The following is a 19,227-nucleotide window of genomic DNA, read 5'->3' on the forward strand; positions in this document are numbered from 1 at the left end:
GGGGGCCCACCAGGCCATTCTGGTTCTGATTCCTTTTATTGTAATAGACCTCTGGATAGTTCATGAAGAGGGAGGAAAGAGAAACCTGTTAGCAGGAGCATTGGTTGTAATCTGTGTTTTTGATGATCAATGGCAGAATCCTAAAATTACACCCAAATATCACTCCCAGGTTCTGAAATTGAGTTTCTGAAAAAGCACCATAGTAGTAATAGAAGTAAAGAGCAGAGTTCCAGAGAAATGAGCTGTGAATTGAACCTGCAATGGAAATTGATCCTACCAGTCAGTTTCTGCTCTTATTCATAGGAAAACAGGACTGAGTGTAGAAGAAGCCAGGATCACTGATTAAATAGGATGCTAAAGTGCCAGAGGCTAGAACTGGGCTTGCTGGTCCCTCAGGTCAGTACTGCGACTGTCAGACTTCTCTGCCGGAAACCTGGCTGGAACTGGCAGAAACAGAACAGAATGAAAAATGCTGCTACCAGCCCAGGAAGCGGTAAGAACTCCCTGACTAAGCTTCAGGCGCGACAAGCCATTGTACTCCTTAGGGAGGCCGTTCTAGTCTCTTGTCATGAGTCAGTGGGCCCAGACTGGGCCGGCTGGCCTCATGATTCATGCCAGTGGGGCCTGTCATGAGACCTGTTCCAGTGAGGGCCGAGGGTATGAGTGTGAAGACAAATGGCCTTGGAAGCGACTCATATCCTCAGTAGCATCTCTAGGATTCTGAGGAGAAAGAAGCAAATATGTGACAACGAGTGGTCCTGTGAATATAATTAATTACCCTGTTATCTAACCCTAAGAGATTTATTTTGTGCACATATAATGGTAGTAATATATTCCAAGTTTTTTTGGCAGTGCTCGCATTCTGCTCCTAGAAATGCAGTATGAGTTGTAATTAGCCGACTGAAATTAACACATTTCTGGTTATGAAGTTGCCATTTATTGCCTCCAGTGTGATATATTTCTACAACAATGCCCTTCAAAGTCTGCAGAGATCACCAGTATAACTCACTAGAGTAAATGTCCCTATGGAATGCCTCATTCACACTTAGCAGCATGCTAATAGAAATGGTTCCAGCAGAAATATTGAAGATAAAGGTACTATAAAACACTAACTTAAGATGTAACCATTATAAACCATTTCTGGATCAGAGCTCAATTTGCAGAATAGCAAAAGAGAAGAAAAAAAGCAATGAAATCAGGCCATTTGCTTGGGATGAGTTGAAAGGATTTTCAGATTCCCTGAGTCATTGGACTTAGCCTATCAACACGACCCTCAAAAGAGGATGTTATCACAGGTACTTAGCAGTTCACGGCATTCAATTATGTTACCAGACGTCATTTTTCCATCGCGCTTAACTAACTCTTCCCTTCTGGCCCTGGCAAGAGAAATGACAGCTCTCCGTCTAAGGTAGACTGTGTTGCCTGTGTCGTGGTATTGATTCAGCTTCTCTCTTAAGCTTTTGACCAATGGAAGAAGTCATGGAATGATTGGGATAAAATGATAGTCAAAGTGGCTTTCATCCCTGCCCCTTGCTGATATGATTTGACTCTGCCATTTTGGTATGGACATAGTAGGAGACACAACAGCACTATACCCTAGGCAAAGGCCCACAAAGAACATAAATGGAGATATTCTGTTTATAACAGCTTCTGTAAGATATTTTGTTTTGGTTAGCGAGGATCTTGAAGATGCAAGCCAGTGAGCACAAGCCTCTTTTCATCTAAGATTTAGACCTCATACAGCCTCTATCTCTAGTCTGCTAATTACCACTCTTGACAGTAGGGACTCTGGAAACTTGGTCATAGATACGGTTGTTTCGTGCTATGCTTAACTATTTTACTTGGCAAATTTATGTAAAGTTTGAAACAATTTTACCATGGTAGAATTTTTAGAGGTATTAACAGAGAGGGATCTAGCATGCATTTCAAGAAAACTTGAACAGTAAACAGAACTCTTGGTTTTTTAATCCTGGAACTTCATTCACGTGTGTATTTTCTTGACTAAGAAGGGCTGAATTGATGCAGGCTTATTTATGCAGTAGAAAGTAGTTTTCTATGGAAATTAAGTTAGAACAGCATTGTTTAAACTAATATCTGAAACATTTAGTCATTTTATTAGTAAGTAAAATTGATGAAAACCTTGGGAAAATGCTTTAGAACACTTCTAATGGATACCTGTGATTAATAAGGAAAGTAGCAAAGAGATGCATGTAAATCTGTTTTTGTATAAGGGATCTGGAGCTTATTAAAATTTTTTGTAAACATTCAACTAATGAAGCATTATATAAAATTAGACATTTCCTTTACATTGTAAAAAGTCACTAGACTCGGAAAAAAACCCTTCAAGTTATTTCTAAATAACTTATTTACGATATTTTTCCTAACACTAGTAATTTACATATAAAAAAATTGATTTAGTAGTAAGGAACATTCCATGGGAATGCCACTCAAGATGCCCTGGGGGAGTTTTTGTCTTACTCGTCCTTGGTTCCTAGACTTATTATAGGATGGAGTAGCATAAATGATCATTATTAACCTCATTTTATGGTTCAAGCAGATATCTGGCAGATAAATCCCATCCTGCATATATAAAACCAAAGCATTATTTCAGCTGAAATGTTTTCATTTGTTGGAGGTCACAGGAAAGGGAGTAGTTCTAGGTTCTCCCTAGGTCCTAAATGATGGAGCAAACAAGGAATTTATGCACAAATGGAAATCAAGAAATGAACTTCAGTAATAGTCCAGACAAATTTCCAGTAGCCACAAAGTATAGGTAGGGCTGTCTGCCAAAGCTGAGCTGGGAACATGGCATAGATCCCTCTTCTGTCACATTAAAAAGAGAAGAAGAAAGAGTCTTCACAGCACTTGTGTTCCAAGATTAAATACGTGCAATCTTTATTATATTTTACATTCTTTGGTTATGTTTTAGGTGGAGTTTGGGGTATATTGAACATTCCAATTTCTTTTTATCTGATTTTCTTTTACTTTGGTAGAGACACTGCAGTAGAGAGTTAAAGCAGCATGTCTCATTGTCAGACAGGTATGAATTCATAGCCACAATCCAGCCTTGAACCAAGTTCTTGAACCAACCTAGGCTGCAATTTTTTCATCTATGTATTGGGAAGAATGGTACTTGGTTCACAGGATTGTTTTGAGGAATAGAGACTACATATAAAGCAAGTTACACATAATAAGTGCACACACAGTAAATGGTAGCTATTATTTCTCAAGTTTTCATGCTGACTTTCCCTTACCAATTGTAGATCTCTTTACATTCATGTCTGAGGACCACAATTAAGGAAAACAAAAAATCAGAATATACTGAGTAAGTATATGGGTTTTCCAAAACAGAACATTTAGGATTAGATTCTCCACAAACCCATGAAAAGTAAACTTCTTAGAAAAGTGTATAGCACATAGTAAGTGCTCAGTAAATGCTATGTATTTAGTATTACTGTATTTTCATCATCATTTCATGAAGACATTTAAGCTGTCTGTGTATATATTCTTTCTTTTAAATCATTTAAAATACTTACATTCCCTGCGTGTCATTTAAATTTCTAAGCTTGAAACTCTGTATCTGGAGCTTGGGCTCAGGAATAATACTAAGACATTGTCGGGGATAGGAAAGAGCAGTAATTGCATGAAATTCTATACAAATCAAAACTCTGAAAAGGCCTGGAGTCCTGCTCAGAAGTTTATGCTCTCTAATCATTATGTTATTTCATGCTGAATTCTCAAGCTTTTTCTCTTATGTTTTCCAATTACATAATTATAAATTAATTTAAAAAGATAAAATATATTTATCAATGAGCATTAAGATTGGCTTCATGTATCAGAGCCTCAGAGGAAAAGAGCCTTAAATAAAAGCACTGTATTTCTCTTTAATGAAAATTTTGGAAGTAGACAGTTCAGGGATAGTATGGTAACTCGGTGATTATCAGGAACCCTGACTCCTTCATCATTGCTTTGAATGGTTCACGTTTGAGTGCTTCATGGTCCATCATGGCAGCATGAGCAAAAGACATCATATCCTCAATCCACCTAATGGGTAGGAAGAAGGAAAAAAGATGGTGAGCCCTTCTTTTTAAGGACACCTCCCAGAAACTGTTCTTGTTCTCATCTTGTATGCCATTCACCAGAACTTAGGCATATGGCCATATCTCACTGCAGAAGACTCCGAAAATTCTAGTCTGGGTGTTGTTATGCCCAGCTAAGATTTAGGGATTTCATTATCGTGGAAGAAGAGGAGACCAGATACTGGGGATAAGGAGGACTATCTGTGACATCTGGGCTTCACCAGAATTCTTATAATTCATTTCTCTTAAGTTTTCTTGTTCCTTCTTTTCTATATTAGATCCCATGCGTGGTCCAAGAAAACTGGAAGTGGTAGAAGTCAAATCTCGACAAATCACTATCCGCTGGGAGCCATTTGGATATAACGTAACTCGCTGCCATAGTTATAATCTCACAGTCCACTACTGCTACCAAGTCGGAGGACAGGAGCAAGTGCGAGAAGAAGTAAGCTGGGACACAGATAATTCACACCCTCAACATACGATCACTAACCTTTCACCGTATACCAATGTCAGTGTGAAACTCATCCTCATGAATCCTGAGGGACGGAAGGAAAGTCAAGAACTCATAATACAGACGGATGAAGATTGTGAGTACTTTTAAATGATATGTTTGTATGAAATATATATGCCATCAGAAAAGCAGCTTTTACTTCTTTTAAATTGAGATCTCTGTAATGAAAACAAAGGAACTAGTAACTCTGTTGAATAATATAAATGTGCTTCTGAGAATGTAAGCATGGATTTAAAGAGGTAAAGGAAGAAAGATGTAAAAGTTTAATTCCTTATGAGTCATAGAGTTACCTTTCTATATATAATTATTCTATATTGCTCTAAATAGTTCTTCATTCAAGTTTTATTATCATGTTGGACTTAAGAGTTGCTGCTTGGGTATTATTTATATGAAATGCTTATTTAAATATATTGAAATGATATTCTGAAACATACTTCTAGTTCAGATAAAAATTCAGCACAAAATAGAGGCTGCCCTTGCTTTTCAGCACAGTGCTGAGAAATTACCTCATTAGGTTGGTGGCCATGTAATAGATAATACTTTCCCATAGGAACAATATTGTAATTGGATATTACCTCAGTAAACAAGGATTTAACAAATAGACAATGCGTGTTACCAGCAACTCATCAAAAAAAGCAAATACACGATTGCAGTAAACCTCTGAAATAATTTAAAATAGTAAAATTATACATTGAATCCCATAGCATGGATATAGATGAGCTTTTACATTGATTATACAGGGGACGCCCACATACAATTACATGTACATATGGCACATAAAATACAGTGGTAGTGCATCATATATTTGACCTACGGTTTATTTGCCAGGCATCAGAATAAGTGGCAAAGAACTTGAGAAGCCCATCAAATGAATATACTTACTTATTCCTGGGGAAAAGAGATGTTACACTTTTTTTTCTTATGCAGCTGATTATGCCATGATCCTTGATTATTGATTATAACATGCACTAAATGTTTACATTTAATGTTTACATTTAAATGTTTACAACAACATTTAAAGAGCTGACGAAGTATTTTTGAGTGTTTATTACCCATACGACACATTCATGTTTCTGTGGAAGGAAAACGTGGGAACAGCTAGGATAAATGAGGAGCTCACCCTACAGATTTCTCTTCTCTTTTCTGTAGCCCCACAACCTACCTGTGCTGGTTGCTCTCAAATAGTTGTCTGATTGCAGTTATTTTTGTAAGGAGTATTAGTTTGCTACAGGTTACCCAATCAGGCTGCACTAGAAGCCCTGTCTGTGTTTCTTCCAGTTCTTCCTCATGTCTCCGAAAAGTGAGAAGAGAGTGCCAACATTGTCAGTGGGTCACCTCTGACTCTTTCCCCCTGCACCCCACATTTGTCTGCTTCCTTTGGTTCTAACTCCTGCTGTTTCTACTCCCAAAATTTTAGAGTGTGCTTTTCTCTCAATTTCCACTACCTATATCCAGATCCTCATTATTTCATGCTGAAATTTCTCACCTTCCTTGGTGGTTCCAGCTTTACCCCATTTTAATGTTGCCTACTCACCCACAAAATGAATCTGTAAAATACAATTGCATCTCTCTGGTGTTGGTTGTTAGTTCTCCTCCTTCGTTTCTGATTTTATTTATTTGAGTCCTCTCTCTTTGACATCAGTTATAGAAGCATTTTTCTAGGTATGTCTCCTCTGGCAAGGGAAATAAAAGCAAAATTAAACTTTGGGGACTACATCAAAATAAAAAACTTCTGCACAACAAAGGAAACCTACTGAATGGGGGGGAGATATTTGCAAATGATATATCTGATAAGGGGTTAATATTCAAAATATATAAAGAACTTATACAACTCAGTACCAAGAAAAGAAATAATCCAGTTAAGAAATGGGCAAAAGGCCTGAATAGACATTTTTCCAAAGAAGACATCCAGATGGCCAACAGACACATGAAAAGATGCTCAATATCACTCATCATCAGGGAAATGAAAATTAAAAACTACAATGAGATATCACCTCACACCTCTCAGAATGGCTAAAATCTAAAACACAAGAAACAAGTGTTGGTGAGGATGTAGAGAAAAAGGAACCCTCGTGCACTGTTGGTGGGAGTATAAATTGATGCAGCCACTGTGGAAAACAGCATGGAAGCTCCTCAAGACATTAAAAATAGAATTACTGTAAGATCCAGTTATTCTACTACTGAGTATTTAACCCCCCAAAATGAAAACACTAATTCAAAAAGATATGTGCACCCCTATTTTTATTGCAGCATTATTTATAATAATCAAGATATGGAAGCAACCCAAGTGTCCACTTATAGGTGGATAATATATGGAATATTACTCAGCTGTAAAATAGAATGAAATCTTGCCACATGGCATGGCTGGGCATAGAGGGTGTAATGTGAAGTGAAGTAAGTTAGAGAAAAACAAACACCATATATCATTCATATGTGGAATTTAAGAAACAAACAAATGAACAAAAGAAGAAAAAAGAGACAAACCATAAAACAGACTCTTAAATACAGAGAACAGGGGTGCCTGGGTGGCTCAGTCGTTAGGCGTCTGCCTTCGGCTCAGGTCATGATCCCCGGGGTCCTGGGATCGAGCCCTGCATTGGGCTCCCTGCTCCGCGGGAGGCCTGCTTCTCCCTCTCCCACTCCCCCTGCTTGTGTTCCCTCTCTTGCTGTGTCTCTCTCTGTCAAATGAATAAATAAAATCTCTTAAATAAATAAATAAATAAATACAGAGAACAAAATGGTGGTCGCCAGAGGGGAGCTGGGTGGGGGGATGGGTGAAATAGATAAAAGGGATTAAAAGTACACTTACCCTGATGAGCACCGGGAAATGTATATAGAATTGTTGAATCATTGTATTGTTCCCCTAAAACTAATATAACACTGTAAGTTAGTTCTACCTGAATTTAGGCAAAATTTAACAATAAAATAAAATACATCTGCATTGTGTCGCTCTCTCCACAGAGCTTTCAATTACTTAATTTAAATTTTGACTTTCAAGGTTTTCTGTATTCCTGGCTCATTCTCTAGAACTAGTGACTTTTCCTCCAGTGCATTTCATTCTGCAAAGATGTCACCCCAACGTCAGTGCCATAGGCCATGCTCCTTCCATTCCAGGCTCTTCCTCAAGGTCTGCTCTCCTCCGCCTCTGCCTTCCACCTGGCTGCCTCTCATTTCCATCTCCTCTGCTGCCCTTCAAAGAGTTCCTCAGCCTTCAGGTCCTTCAAAGAGCTGCCTCCAACTCTTAAATCCTTCTGGCATCCTTTGCACCTGATTAGAATCTTTAAATCTCTGGGCTTTAGTTCCGTCATCTGAGAAGTGAGAATAGTAACAGTTCTCAACCATATTAGAGTTAGAGGAAATTTACATAGAGAGCTCTTTGTAGTGATGGGGGTGGGGGGCTCTAATAAGTGGTCATTATTATTATTGTAATGATTCAAAGCAACTCACTGTGACCTTTCCTTGATCTGTCTCTGTTACATATAATCTTTTTTCTCTTAACTATAAACTAGAGAGAAGAAGCCTTCTATTCCTCTGTAACACTAGGCATCATACTGAGTAGGTAATAAAACACTCAAAAGTATTCTTTTAGTCCTTAGATAAAACAATAAAGTTTGTTGATAATCATTCATGTTTTAATCAACAGTAATGTTTTAATCAATGAGAGGGGGAGATGACATGTAGTCGTTTCTAGAGATGAGCGAGTATGTCTTGCTCACAAACCCACATGCATAAACCCCCTCACCACTTTTGGGTTTCAAATTGAGAAAGGAATGAGCTAGGAGTTCTGTTAAGTTCTGTCAAAACATGAGTTCAGAATAACTTATCTTTTGGTTTGTTTAAATTGTCTTGCTAGTCCCAGAAGTTGGAGCATGCATGACTTCCAAATAAAAACCTATTGTTTTCCCCAATGTCTATGGTGAGCGCTGTGAATTGTGTAAGACTGTTGAATCACAGACCTGTACCTCTGAAACAAATAATACATTATATGTTAAAAAAAAAAAGAAGATAGTAGGAAGGGAAAAAGGAAGGGGGGGAAATTGGAGGGGGAGACGAACCATGAGAGACTATGGACTCTGAGAAACAAACTGAGGGTTCTAGAGGGGAGGGGGGTGGGGGGATGGGTTAGCCTGGTGATGGGTATTAAAGAGGGCACGTACTGAATGGAGCACTGGGTGTTATATGCAAACAGTGAATCATGAAACACTACATCAAAAACAAGTGATGTAATGTATGGGGATTAACATAATAAAAAATATAAATAAATAAAATAAATAAATAAATAAATAAATAAATAAATAAATAAAACAAAAAAACCCAAAAAACAAAGAAGGCTATAATGATAATGAGATAGAAATGACTTGAATAAACAAACAGAACAGCTTCCAAGGGTAGAGGATTTTCAAATTGTAGATCTTGTTTTCTGTCTCAGCAAAAATATATATATATATATTTTTTGTCAAAGTTATAAATAGGTTTAGTGTTTTTCATAGAAGTACATATTTTGCTTCAAGCTTTTTCTTCATTTGAAAATAGTTCATTAAAATCTCTTTGGCTCAATTCCAAAAAAACCCCAAAAACCTATCATTTTCATTGCACACTGGCATCCAGTTAATTAGAAGAACTTTTATTTCAAAGTATATTTCCTAACAACAACAACAACAAAGTCTTCAAAAAGAGAGAAAAGAAAGACAAAAATAGAATAATTGTCAATACCGAGTTTGAAGAGAAAAGAATGATGGAGTCACTTTATGTATCTACCATTATAAAAGGCTATAATTCATTGAACATTGTGAGTTTTACTGTGGTATAATATTTCTATTGAATATTGTTTTTTTCATGAGAAAGTGTGTGGAAAAAATTGTCTTTTTATTACTGTTAAAGGTATCACAAGAAAGAATAGGGCTCAATTCCACAAACTTAGAAACTAAAGCTTATCAGGGTGCCTGGGTAGCTCAGTCGGTTAAGCATCTGACTCTTGATTTCAGCTCAGGTCATGATCTCAGGGTCATGAGATTGAGGACTGCATTGGGCTCCGTGCTCATCAGGGAGTCTGCTTGAGATTCTCTCCCTCTTCCTCTGGCCCTTCCTCTCTGCATGCATTCTCTCTCTCTCTAAAATAAATAAATCTTTAAAAAAATGGTAAAGAAACTAAAGCTTATCTGTCCCAAATACTGAATTTCTAAGAATTTCTAAAAATAGGTAGTAGACCTAAGTTCCTTTGAGGTACTATTATCCCTAATTTATTTAACTCTTCTGGTATTTTATTTTAGTTTACTTTGTCTGCTCCTGCATATATATATATATATATATATATATATATATATATATATATATATATATGTATATGTATGTATATATCCATACCCCGGTTAGGTTTTCTTGTTAACGTTTCCACAGGGTGATCAATTACAGGATCTCCAAGGACATTTTAATGTTTACCCTTATAAGATGACCTCTGTTCAACATAATTTTGACTATTTCCCATTTTATTTCACTATGATTTAGAGTAACTGAATGAAATCAAAGATATATTTTTTCTGTCTTTACCTCTTTACATCTGCACAAAGATTAATAAGTATTTTCAATTAGTAAATATCATCTCAAAATAATAGAGCCACTCATATTTATCTTGCTACTGTGAGAAAACTGATGGTGATATCATAATAAACACTTTCAAGCTCAAGAGGAAAAGACTAGAGTTTTCTCTGGCATGGCCAATTTTAGTTCAGCTTCTGACTGATGAATATTTCCATCTCAGACCCTGGAATCTGAATTTTCTTAGAACTCATCAGTGTTATAACTTCATATATACCTTGGTTTTCTTCACTTTATGTAGTTTCACATCAATTCCTTCAGCTTAAGATAAACAATTATTTTCATATTTATATATTATTTAGAGTTTGGATGGTAAAGATGAACTTAATCCAAGTTCCTCATTTTAAATATGAGGCAACTGAGACCCAAGGAGGTTCAGTGAATTGCCCAAACTACACAGTTTAATTACTGAGAAGTCTTAAATCAGAACCCAGGCCTCCCATCAGAATCAGTAATTTTTTTTCTGCCAAGCAATTCTGAGTTCTATTCAAAATAACTATAAAATCTTACATCTACCAGTAGCCCCTAAAAAAATGTGTACTACCTGTGAGTATCCTTTTGCAATTCTAGGCACTCTTTCCAGCCTATGGAGATCTTACCAACCCTTAAAAGGACTATTCATATCCTCCCACAATCTAAAAATTCTCCAATTCCCTTTTCTAAATTTATTGAGATATGTTTATCCATTCATGAGTTGAACATTTGGGTTGTTTCCACTTTGGGGCTATTATTAAAATGCTTATATTAATATTCATATATAATTTTATATTAGTATTTGTGTAGAATTTTGAGTAGTACATGTTTTCGATTCTCTTAGGTATGTACCTAGGAGTGGAATTCACATGGTAAATTTATCAATGTGTATCTATTTGGAGAGCTGCTAGACTGTTTTCATAGGAGCTGTAGGATTTTTATATTCCCTCCAACAGTGTATGAGGGTTTCAATTCTCCACATTCTCACTGGTACTTACTATCTGCCTTTGGACTATGGCCATTTTAGGGGTGTGAAGTGCTATCTCACTGTGGTTTTGATTTGCATTTTCCCGCTAGGTGGATATGTTGAACATCTTTTCATGTGCTTATTGGCCATTTGTTTATCTTTTTTGGACAACTGTTTATACAGAACCTTTGCCTATTTTTAATTGGATTATTTGTTTTCTTATTGGGTTTTTGTAATTCTTTATGTATTTAAGATATCTCTTGTGAGATACATGATTTGCAAAACTTTTCTCCTATTCTTTGTGTTATCTTTTCACTTTCTTGATAGTGCCCTTTGAAGTGCAAAGCTTTTCATTTTGATGGTGTACAGTTTACCTGTATTTTTTTTGTTACTGCTTTTGCTTTTGGTGTCATGTCCAAGAAACTGTTGCCTAATCCAAGGTCATGAAGGTTCACGCCTATGTTTTATTCTAAGAGTTTTGTAGTTTTAGCTCTTACGTTTAGCTCTTAAATCAATTTTGATATAAACTTATATGGCATGAGGTAAGAATCCAACTTCGTTTTTTCACATGTGGATATCCAGTTGTCCCAGCACCATTTGTTGAAAAGATTATCATCTCCCCATTAAATTTTCCTGGCCCCTTAATGAAAATCAATTGACTGCAAATGTAGGTTGTACTCTCAATTCTGCTACACTAATCTGTATGTTTATCTCTATGTCAACACCACACTGTCTTGATACTGTAGCTTCGTAGTAAGTTTTGAGAAGTGTGAGTCCTCTCCAACTACTTTTTGATTACCCACACCGTCACCAAGAAATTTGATCATGTACCTTCAAATATATGTATAAATACTACAGATATACTAGTTTTTAAATAGAATAGACACGCTAATACACTAAATTGTGTATGATATAATACATATGCAAAAACTGAGTTTACGTGAAAATGAGATTAAACAATATTTTTAAAATAACACTAAATGTTATTTTATAGAAAATTAGCAGGTAAATTTCCACCTTCCCTTATGTCAGTTAGATTTATTTGAAAACTAGTCAAAAGGTGTTGCATATTTCAGGTTTTTAAAAACTGGCATAAAAATTCCCAAAGTCTTTTGTATCATTAATAAATAAAATAATTTTTAAAATATTTATTATTACATATTATCTATATCACATCTTTTTAGAACATCTATCTTGTGTGTATTTTTAACAGATATATTAAATATCAGTACAATAGTTCATATCCGTTTTTCTTTCACATAATTTTGTCACTCAATATTATAACTCTAAAATATATAAAAACATAAAATTCATCCATGATAATGTATATAGCTGTCATTTATACTCAATCTTTTGTGTTATATTGTGTGACTATAACAATTTATTAAACCATTCAGTTTGTCCCCAAATTATTATTTTTATTAAAAAATGCTATGTTGACATCTTACTGTATGTCTCCTGGTACATACATGCAAGAATATTACTAGGAAATATACCTGGAGGTAGGATTATTGGCTCATATGATACATGCCTCTTTAGCTTTATTAAATACTACCAAATTATTTTCCAAAGTGGCTGTACCCATTTCTTTTTTTTTTTTTTTTTTTTTTTTTTAAAGATTTTATTTATTTATTTGAGAGAGAGAGAATGAGAGAGAGCACATGAGAGGGGGGAGGGTCAGAGGGAGAAGCAGACTCCCTGCCGAGCAGGGAGCCCGATGTGGGACTCGATCCAGGGACTCCAGGATCATGACCTGAGCCGAAGGCAGTTGCTTAACCAACTGAGCCACCCAGGCGCCCTGGCTGTACCCATTTCTGCTCCCACAAGAAATGTGTGGGCATTCTTATTGCTCTATATCTTTATTTCTGAAGAACATAAAAGTTCATTTAAAAGGTGATTCCTGAGCTGCTTCTAATTGATTTGAACTTTAAAGAAAAATGTGATGAGATTATTTTCTTTATAAGGACAGTGTAGCCAAAATGGTTTTATTCTTTCTTTATTTATTTTATAATTTTATTTTATTTTATTATGTTAGTCACCATACAGAACATCATTAGTTTTTGATGTAGTGTTCCATGATTCATTGTTTTTGTATAACACCCAGTGCTCCATGCTGAAATGGTTTTAAATATCAGATTTTTAAAAAGAAAACTGAGTTTATCTATGGACTATTAAATCTTATGTCTCAATTGAGAGTGAAAAACCTAACATGTCTAGAAAAATCTAATTTGGGCTGGGTCTCTCAAACATTTCTTGATTTTTTTTTTTTTCCCCTTCTAGTGCCAGGTGCTGTTCCTACTGAATCCATCCAAGGAAGTACTTTTGAAGAGAAGATATTTCTTCAGTGGCGAGAACCAATTCAAACATATGGTGTCATCACTTTATATGAGGTAGTGTATACATTTATTAGTGATTTAATTTTTCATTATAATTTCTGTGACAGCTAGACTCTAGTATTTAAAAATGCATAATGGCTTCATGTCTTCTATGAAGTTTAATGCCTGTGATAGTTAACAATCGTTACTGCGTAGAAGCAAAAAAAAAAAACCCTGAGTTTTTCAATTATGTATCATTTCAGGATATATATTTATAATTTTTTTTTTTTTTAAGATTTTATTTGTTTATTTGACAGAGATAGACAAAGCGAGAGAAGGAACACAAGCAGGGAGAGTGGGAGAGGGAGAAGCAGGCCTCCCGCTGAGCAGGGAGCCCGATGTGGGGCTCGATCCCAGGACCCTGGGATCATGACCTGAGCCGAAGGCAGACGCTTAACGACTGAGCCACCCAGGCGCCCCGTCATTTCAGGATATATATTTATAATGATCTGGATGTTTCTAGACTATATGTTATTATATGTAAAGACAAAACATAGTATTAAAAAAAATCACTTGTACTAAAAACAATAAGTATTTTGAAGTGTACATTGATTAGGAGGCAACCACATGATCCTATTCTTGCTAGCTATAAAATAATTTACTACTGAATTATAGAAGAACGCTGATTAGCCAATTAGCAAAGTCAAAAGACATTGTCTCAGGGGTAACAATAGAATAATGTCTTTTGGTTTCTTAGTATTAGCCCAAAACATCCTTTAGACTTCCTTGACATAGTTTTGTCTACTGAGCCATATCAAATGGTTGAGTGATAGAGAGCAGAGAAGAATTTGATGAATTGTTCGAGGAAAAAAATAACAGCAGTAACAGGGGGTGACAGTCATCATCACATCTGTATGAGCATCATTTCACTGTGCCTATTGTCATAGAAACAAGCAGGTGCATTTTTTTTAAGCAAGCATTTATTTGAATGCAAATTTAACAAAATTATATGTTGTTAGGTTTCTAAAAATCACGGCAATTCCTCCTATGGAACCTCTGCTTGAATACCTTTCAGAACCACTGACAAAAGCCTGAGCAGATTAGCTGTCAGACAGTAATCACCAGTAAACCCCCTCCCTGACCCAACTAGCCTCACATTTATGTTTCCTTATACCTTTTGAAAATTGGTATTGAAATGCAAAAAATAATGTTTTTAATTGAAAGCTAAACAAAGTAAGAGAAAAGAGAAAAAAAGTTGATTTTCATGTTAAGTTATTGGTGCTGTTCATTGGGCTGCTTCGTTATAAAAGAATTCAGTGTTATGAAAATCTGTGGCTCAGCTTTGAAAGAGTTAAGTGTTATCATCAAACAAGTTCATATTTTTTCTCAGTGATCAGAATTTTTAGTTAATATTGTTGGGCCCAAGACCATTTTCTGGTCTCACTTTTGGAGATTCCTACCTAAGAATAACAGAATATTTTACTAGAAAAAATAACAGCCTTTGAACCAGTGTTAAGTTCCAAGAAATAAGTCCATCTGTCCTAAAAACCACATGTTGATATCTAGACAGACAGAAATAATAGCTAGATTCATTCTTCTTGATGCCGCTGAATATACATCTTTGTGTAATAAGTAACTTTAGCATGAAAACAATAGGAATAATAATTCAAAAGAAGAATCCATTAATCTCTGTGTATTCAGCAGCCAGGGTCTCCCATTGAACACTGATCTAAATGCTGCTATAACTGGGGATACCTGAATGTGCCATAAATCAGGGTTTTAGAAATCAGATATAGGTAAGTAGAGTAGGTTGGTTTATTTTTCTAGGTACCAAAGGGAAAATGTTAAATGTGTGAATCAGGCTTCACTGATTAAATACAAGTTTTCTGGCCACCAGATCTTTCTCTTCCCCCATGTTTTCCAGAAGTAGGAAGGGGAGTTTCTGTTCTCAAAATAGGCCTTAGGTGGGGTCTCAGGACGGAGTTCTTCTTCAGCTAAGATGTACTGTATGCTGTGCCCAGCCTGTGTGAGAGTCAGTGATAGGCACAGCTTCCTCCTGGAGCCAAGGACCGATGTTCAGCCCAACTTGGTCCCCTCCAGAGGACCACAGTCTGTGGGTACTGACATCACGCTAAGGAAATAGAACAGTTGCCCCCTCAAAAAAAGCAGGAACCTTAGGGACAGTATGTTCTTTCATAGAAACACATTTGATTATAGGTAAAAACTGGAAGGTGAGGTAAATTATCATGATTGGAGAAAAACTTAGTAACAAATGATACAGGTGTTTCTTTAGGGCAGGGAGCACAGTTGGATCATTTTTGCAGGAGAGAAGAGAAAACAGGTAGAATGCTGTAGATGTTGTAAATGAATATGCTATGGGTTCAGGTTATTTTCAGTTTCTCTTTACGTCTTAGGAAATACACCAAACCATCAGTGATTGGACAATGCTGACATCATCGTTTTCTGCCAGGAGTCATGGCAGTTGATAGCACTAAAGCATTCTTCTGATCTTAGTCTTTGTCTCTCCTTTTCATTCCCCTAACAACCATCTTCAGCCTTCTTGAGCTAGCCTTTCCTTTCTGCTCTCCCCACCTTTTTTCAGGTTCTAGCCCTTCCTGTCCCTTTACTTCTCGATCAGCCCTTTATTTTTATCAGATTCATTTGCCTAAAACCTAGACTGATAAATACAGCCTTCCTCAACAGCGATCAAAATTTTTATTTTATTAAAATAGAAATGTAATATCGCTCTCTGAAAGAATATTTTAAGTACAGAAGTATTCAAAATAATATCCTTGCTTCCCAATTTCACTTTTCAGAGGTAACAACTGTTAACAACTGGGTAGATGACCTTCCAAAATTTTACAAGGTAGAAAATTTTGCAAGTTCATTTATGAATAGAGATCGATAAAATTTAATAAATATTAGCAAGCCCAGCATTTTTTACAAGAATAATATGCCATTAAGACACCTACCTCACATCATAAAAAACAAAACAAAACAAAAAAAACCAAATGGATTCACATTCTAAACACAAAAGTTAAAACTACCAGAACACTATAAGAAAAATAAGGTAGGTATTTCTGTAATGTATCTTACTAAGCTTGACATAAAATCTGGAAGTTATATTTTAAAAGATTGACAGATTTACTTATATAAGAATTTAAACTTCTGAACAACAAAAGATAGCAGTAGGAAAGTCTAAATACAGACAGAAGACTTGAGGAAATTATTTTCAAAATTTATAACAGTGGATGGGTTGTTGGCCACAATAAACAGACTTGATAGAGATTGCTAAGAAATGGACAAAGCATTCCATTAGAAAAACTAGACAAAGAATAAGAGGAGGCAATTCATAGAAAAAAAAAAATCCAAGTAGCATTTAAGCACGTGAAGAGATACCTATCCTACCTTACTAATGATTCAGAAATGAAATAAAGCAAGTGCTACAAAAAGTTTAAGTTTGTGTAATATCAAGTGTTTAACAATGACATGGGGAAATGCACGTGTGTATAGACTGTTAATGGGAACATACATTTTGCATCTTTCATGTAGGCAATTTGGGGGATCCTATCAAGATTTAAACATTGCATATCAAGCCTATTTCTAGAAGTTTATCAGTCAGTAATACTCCCAAATACAGAGGGATAGATATATGTCCAGGTATTTTCATTGTACCTCACTAACTTTATATGGCTCTTGATTGCCTAGTAAAATAAACTCCAGACTCCTGGTCATGTTCCCAACAACAAGCTTTGGGAACAAAAAGAAAAAAAGAAAGAAAAAATAAATAAATAAATATATATATAAAAGAGAGAGAGAAAGAGGCAAACCAGGAAAGAGACTCTTAACTATAGAGAACAAACTGATGGTTACCAGAAGGGAGTTGGGTAGGGGATGGATTAAATAGCTGATGGGGATTAAGGAGTACACTTGTCATCATGAGCACTGGGTGATGTATGGAAGTGGGGAATCACTCTATTGTACACCTGAAACTCATATTACCCTGTATGTTCACTAACTGGAATTTAAATAAAAACTGTGTGTGTGTTTGTATATATAGAGAGAGAGAGAGAAAGAGAGAGAGAGAGTGTGTGTATGTGTGTGTAGGTAGTGGGAGAAGACAGAAGTATAAAAGATACTGTCCCTTCTCTATTAGAAGTAACAGTCCTAACAGCAACTAGCAGTAGAATGAAATAAGTACCAAAAGCAAATCACTTTAATGTGTGAGGAGTATAAAGTGCAGTGTCGTGTGAGCATGTAGCAAAGTAGAATGGTCTGGATTTGTCAACTCATGGGGGCATTCAACAGTTGAAGACACCTCAAGATCCCAGGCCTGGATAACTGGGCTTAACTAATCACTACTGACTAAGATAGGTAAGAGTGTAGAAAGAAGTAGAATTTAAGGTCCATGTCAAGAAGTTTCATTTCATTATTCAAGGCCTGCCATGATCTAATTCCAATTCTCATTTATTACTGCATCTCCCACTATTTTTTCCTGGAATTTAATGAGCTACATATATGGAATTTTCTTTTCTCTGAAAACCTTCTGAACGATCACACCACCTGCTTTTGCTTATTTTCTTCTTTCCTCCTGATGCTCTCCCTTCCTCTCTCCTCCTGTGGGACTTCTGCTTCTCTTTCAGTTTTTCATCCAAATATTGTACTATTCTCTGAAGTATCCTAGGTTCTTTCCTCCCCAGAAATCAGATTTTATTATTCCTTCTTCCAATTGCGTGGCTCTCCATTAAAGGACTGTATTTAACACTGGCTGAAATTCCAATCAACTCACACTCCCTAGAGGATTTTTAATCCCCTCCTGGCCAAAAATTGCATGTTATTCTATTTTTGGTTCTCTATGAATCTTTTAGTTCAGAACTTGAGACTGTAAGTAGAGGAGGGGAAGGTAATTGGAGATAATTTTAGGCACCTACGTATGAATCAGAAATCATCCAATATTGACCCCATCTTACCTAAATGTGGCCCCCACTTATGTCGGTTGCATGTCAGTTCGCTTTTGACTTGGGACATCCCATAAAACTGCAAACTCCAACGTGGAACTTCAGTGTTCTTTTTATTTTTAAGATTTTATTTATTTATTTGAGAAAGAGAGCACAAGTGGGGGGTGAGAAGGGGCAGAGGGAGAGGGAGAAGTAGACTCCCCATTAAGCAGGGAGCCCAATGTGGGACTCGATCCCAGGACTCTGGGATCATGACCTGAGGCGAAGGCAGACGCTTAAGGACTGAGCCACCCCAGCGCCCCGTCAGTGTTCTTCATGTAGGCTGCATCAAAATTGCCTTGGCCCTCAGCCAGAGATACACTGCAAGCATGGAAGCAGTCCCAAACTTTCCTTCTGGGAGTTTCCTGCTGCTTTACTACAGCCTGGCACTTAATAGGCTCTTAATAAACATGCGTTGAATGAACAAATGAAAAAATAAATGCCAAAAGGACATGGTACATTTGGGTGTGAGCGTAGAGGTGTTTTTCAGTGTCCTTTAGAACAACTGCTCAGATACATATAGATGGAGCATCCACTCTCCGAAGGGCAGTGGATTCTAGAGTGGATTGCTCCTATTCCTGAGGAGCTGGGTTTTTTATTCCTGGTATTCAAACTCCCAGGGCTCTGGATGGCTTTGACAGGGATCAGTGACTTTTCTGACATTTTGTGTCTGCATCTATACAACACACTTGCTTGTTAGGGATTTGTTAGAAGTGAGGGAGAGGAGGGGCGCTTGGGTAGCTCAGTCGCTTGAGTGTCCAGCTCTTGGTGTTACTCAGGTCATGATCTC

At 36.4% G+C, this 19,227-nt stretch overlaps 1 protein-coding gene across 1 annotated transcript in view; it reads left to right on the top strand.

Moving 5' to 3' along the window:
* PTPRM (protein tyrosine phosphatase receptor type M) overlaps positions 1-19,227 on the top strand; it is a 777,319-nt gene that overhangs the window by 470,077 nt on the left and 288,015 nt on the right. Inside the window, exons 8-9 of the mRNA XM_036100805.2 lie at positions 4,358-4,666; positions 13,406-13,515. Coding sequence (XP_035956698.2) covers positions 4,358-4,666; positions 13,406-13,515 — 419 coding nt within the window. The remainder of the gene's footprint in view (positions 1-4,357; positions 4,667-13,405; positions 13,516-19,227) is intronic.

The sequence above is a fragment of the Halichoerus grypus genome, chromosome 13 (assembly GCF_964656455.1).
Source record: "Halichoerus grypus chromosome 13, mHalGry1.hap1.1, whole genome shotgun sequence".
In the NCBI taxonomy this organism is placed as follows: Eukaryota; Metazoa; Chordata; class Mammalia; order Carnivora; family Phocidae; genus Halichoerus; species Halichoerus grypus.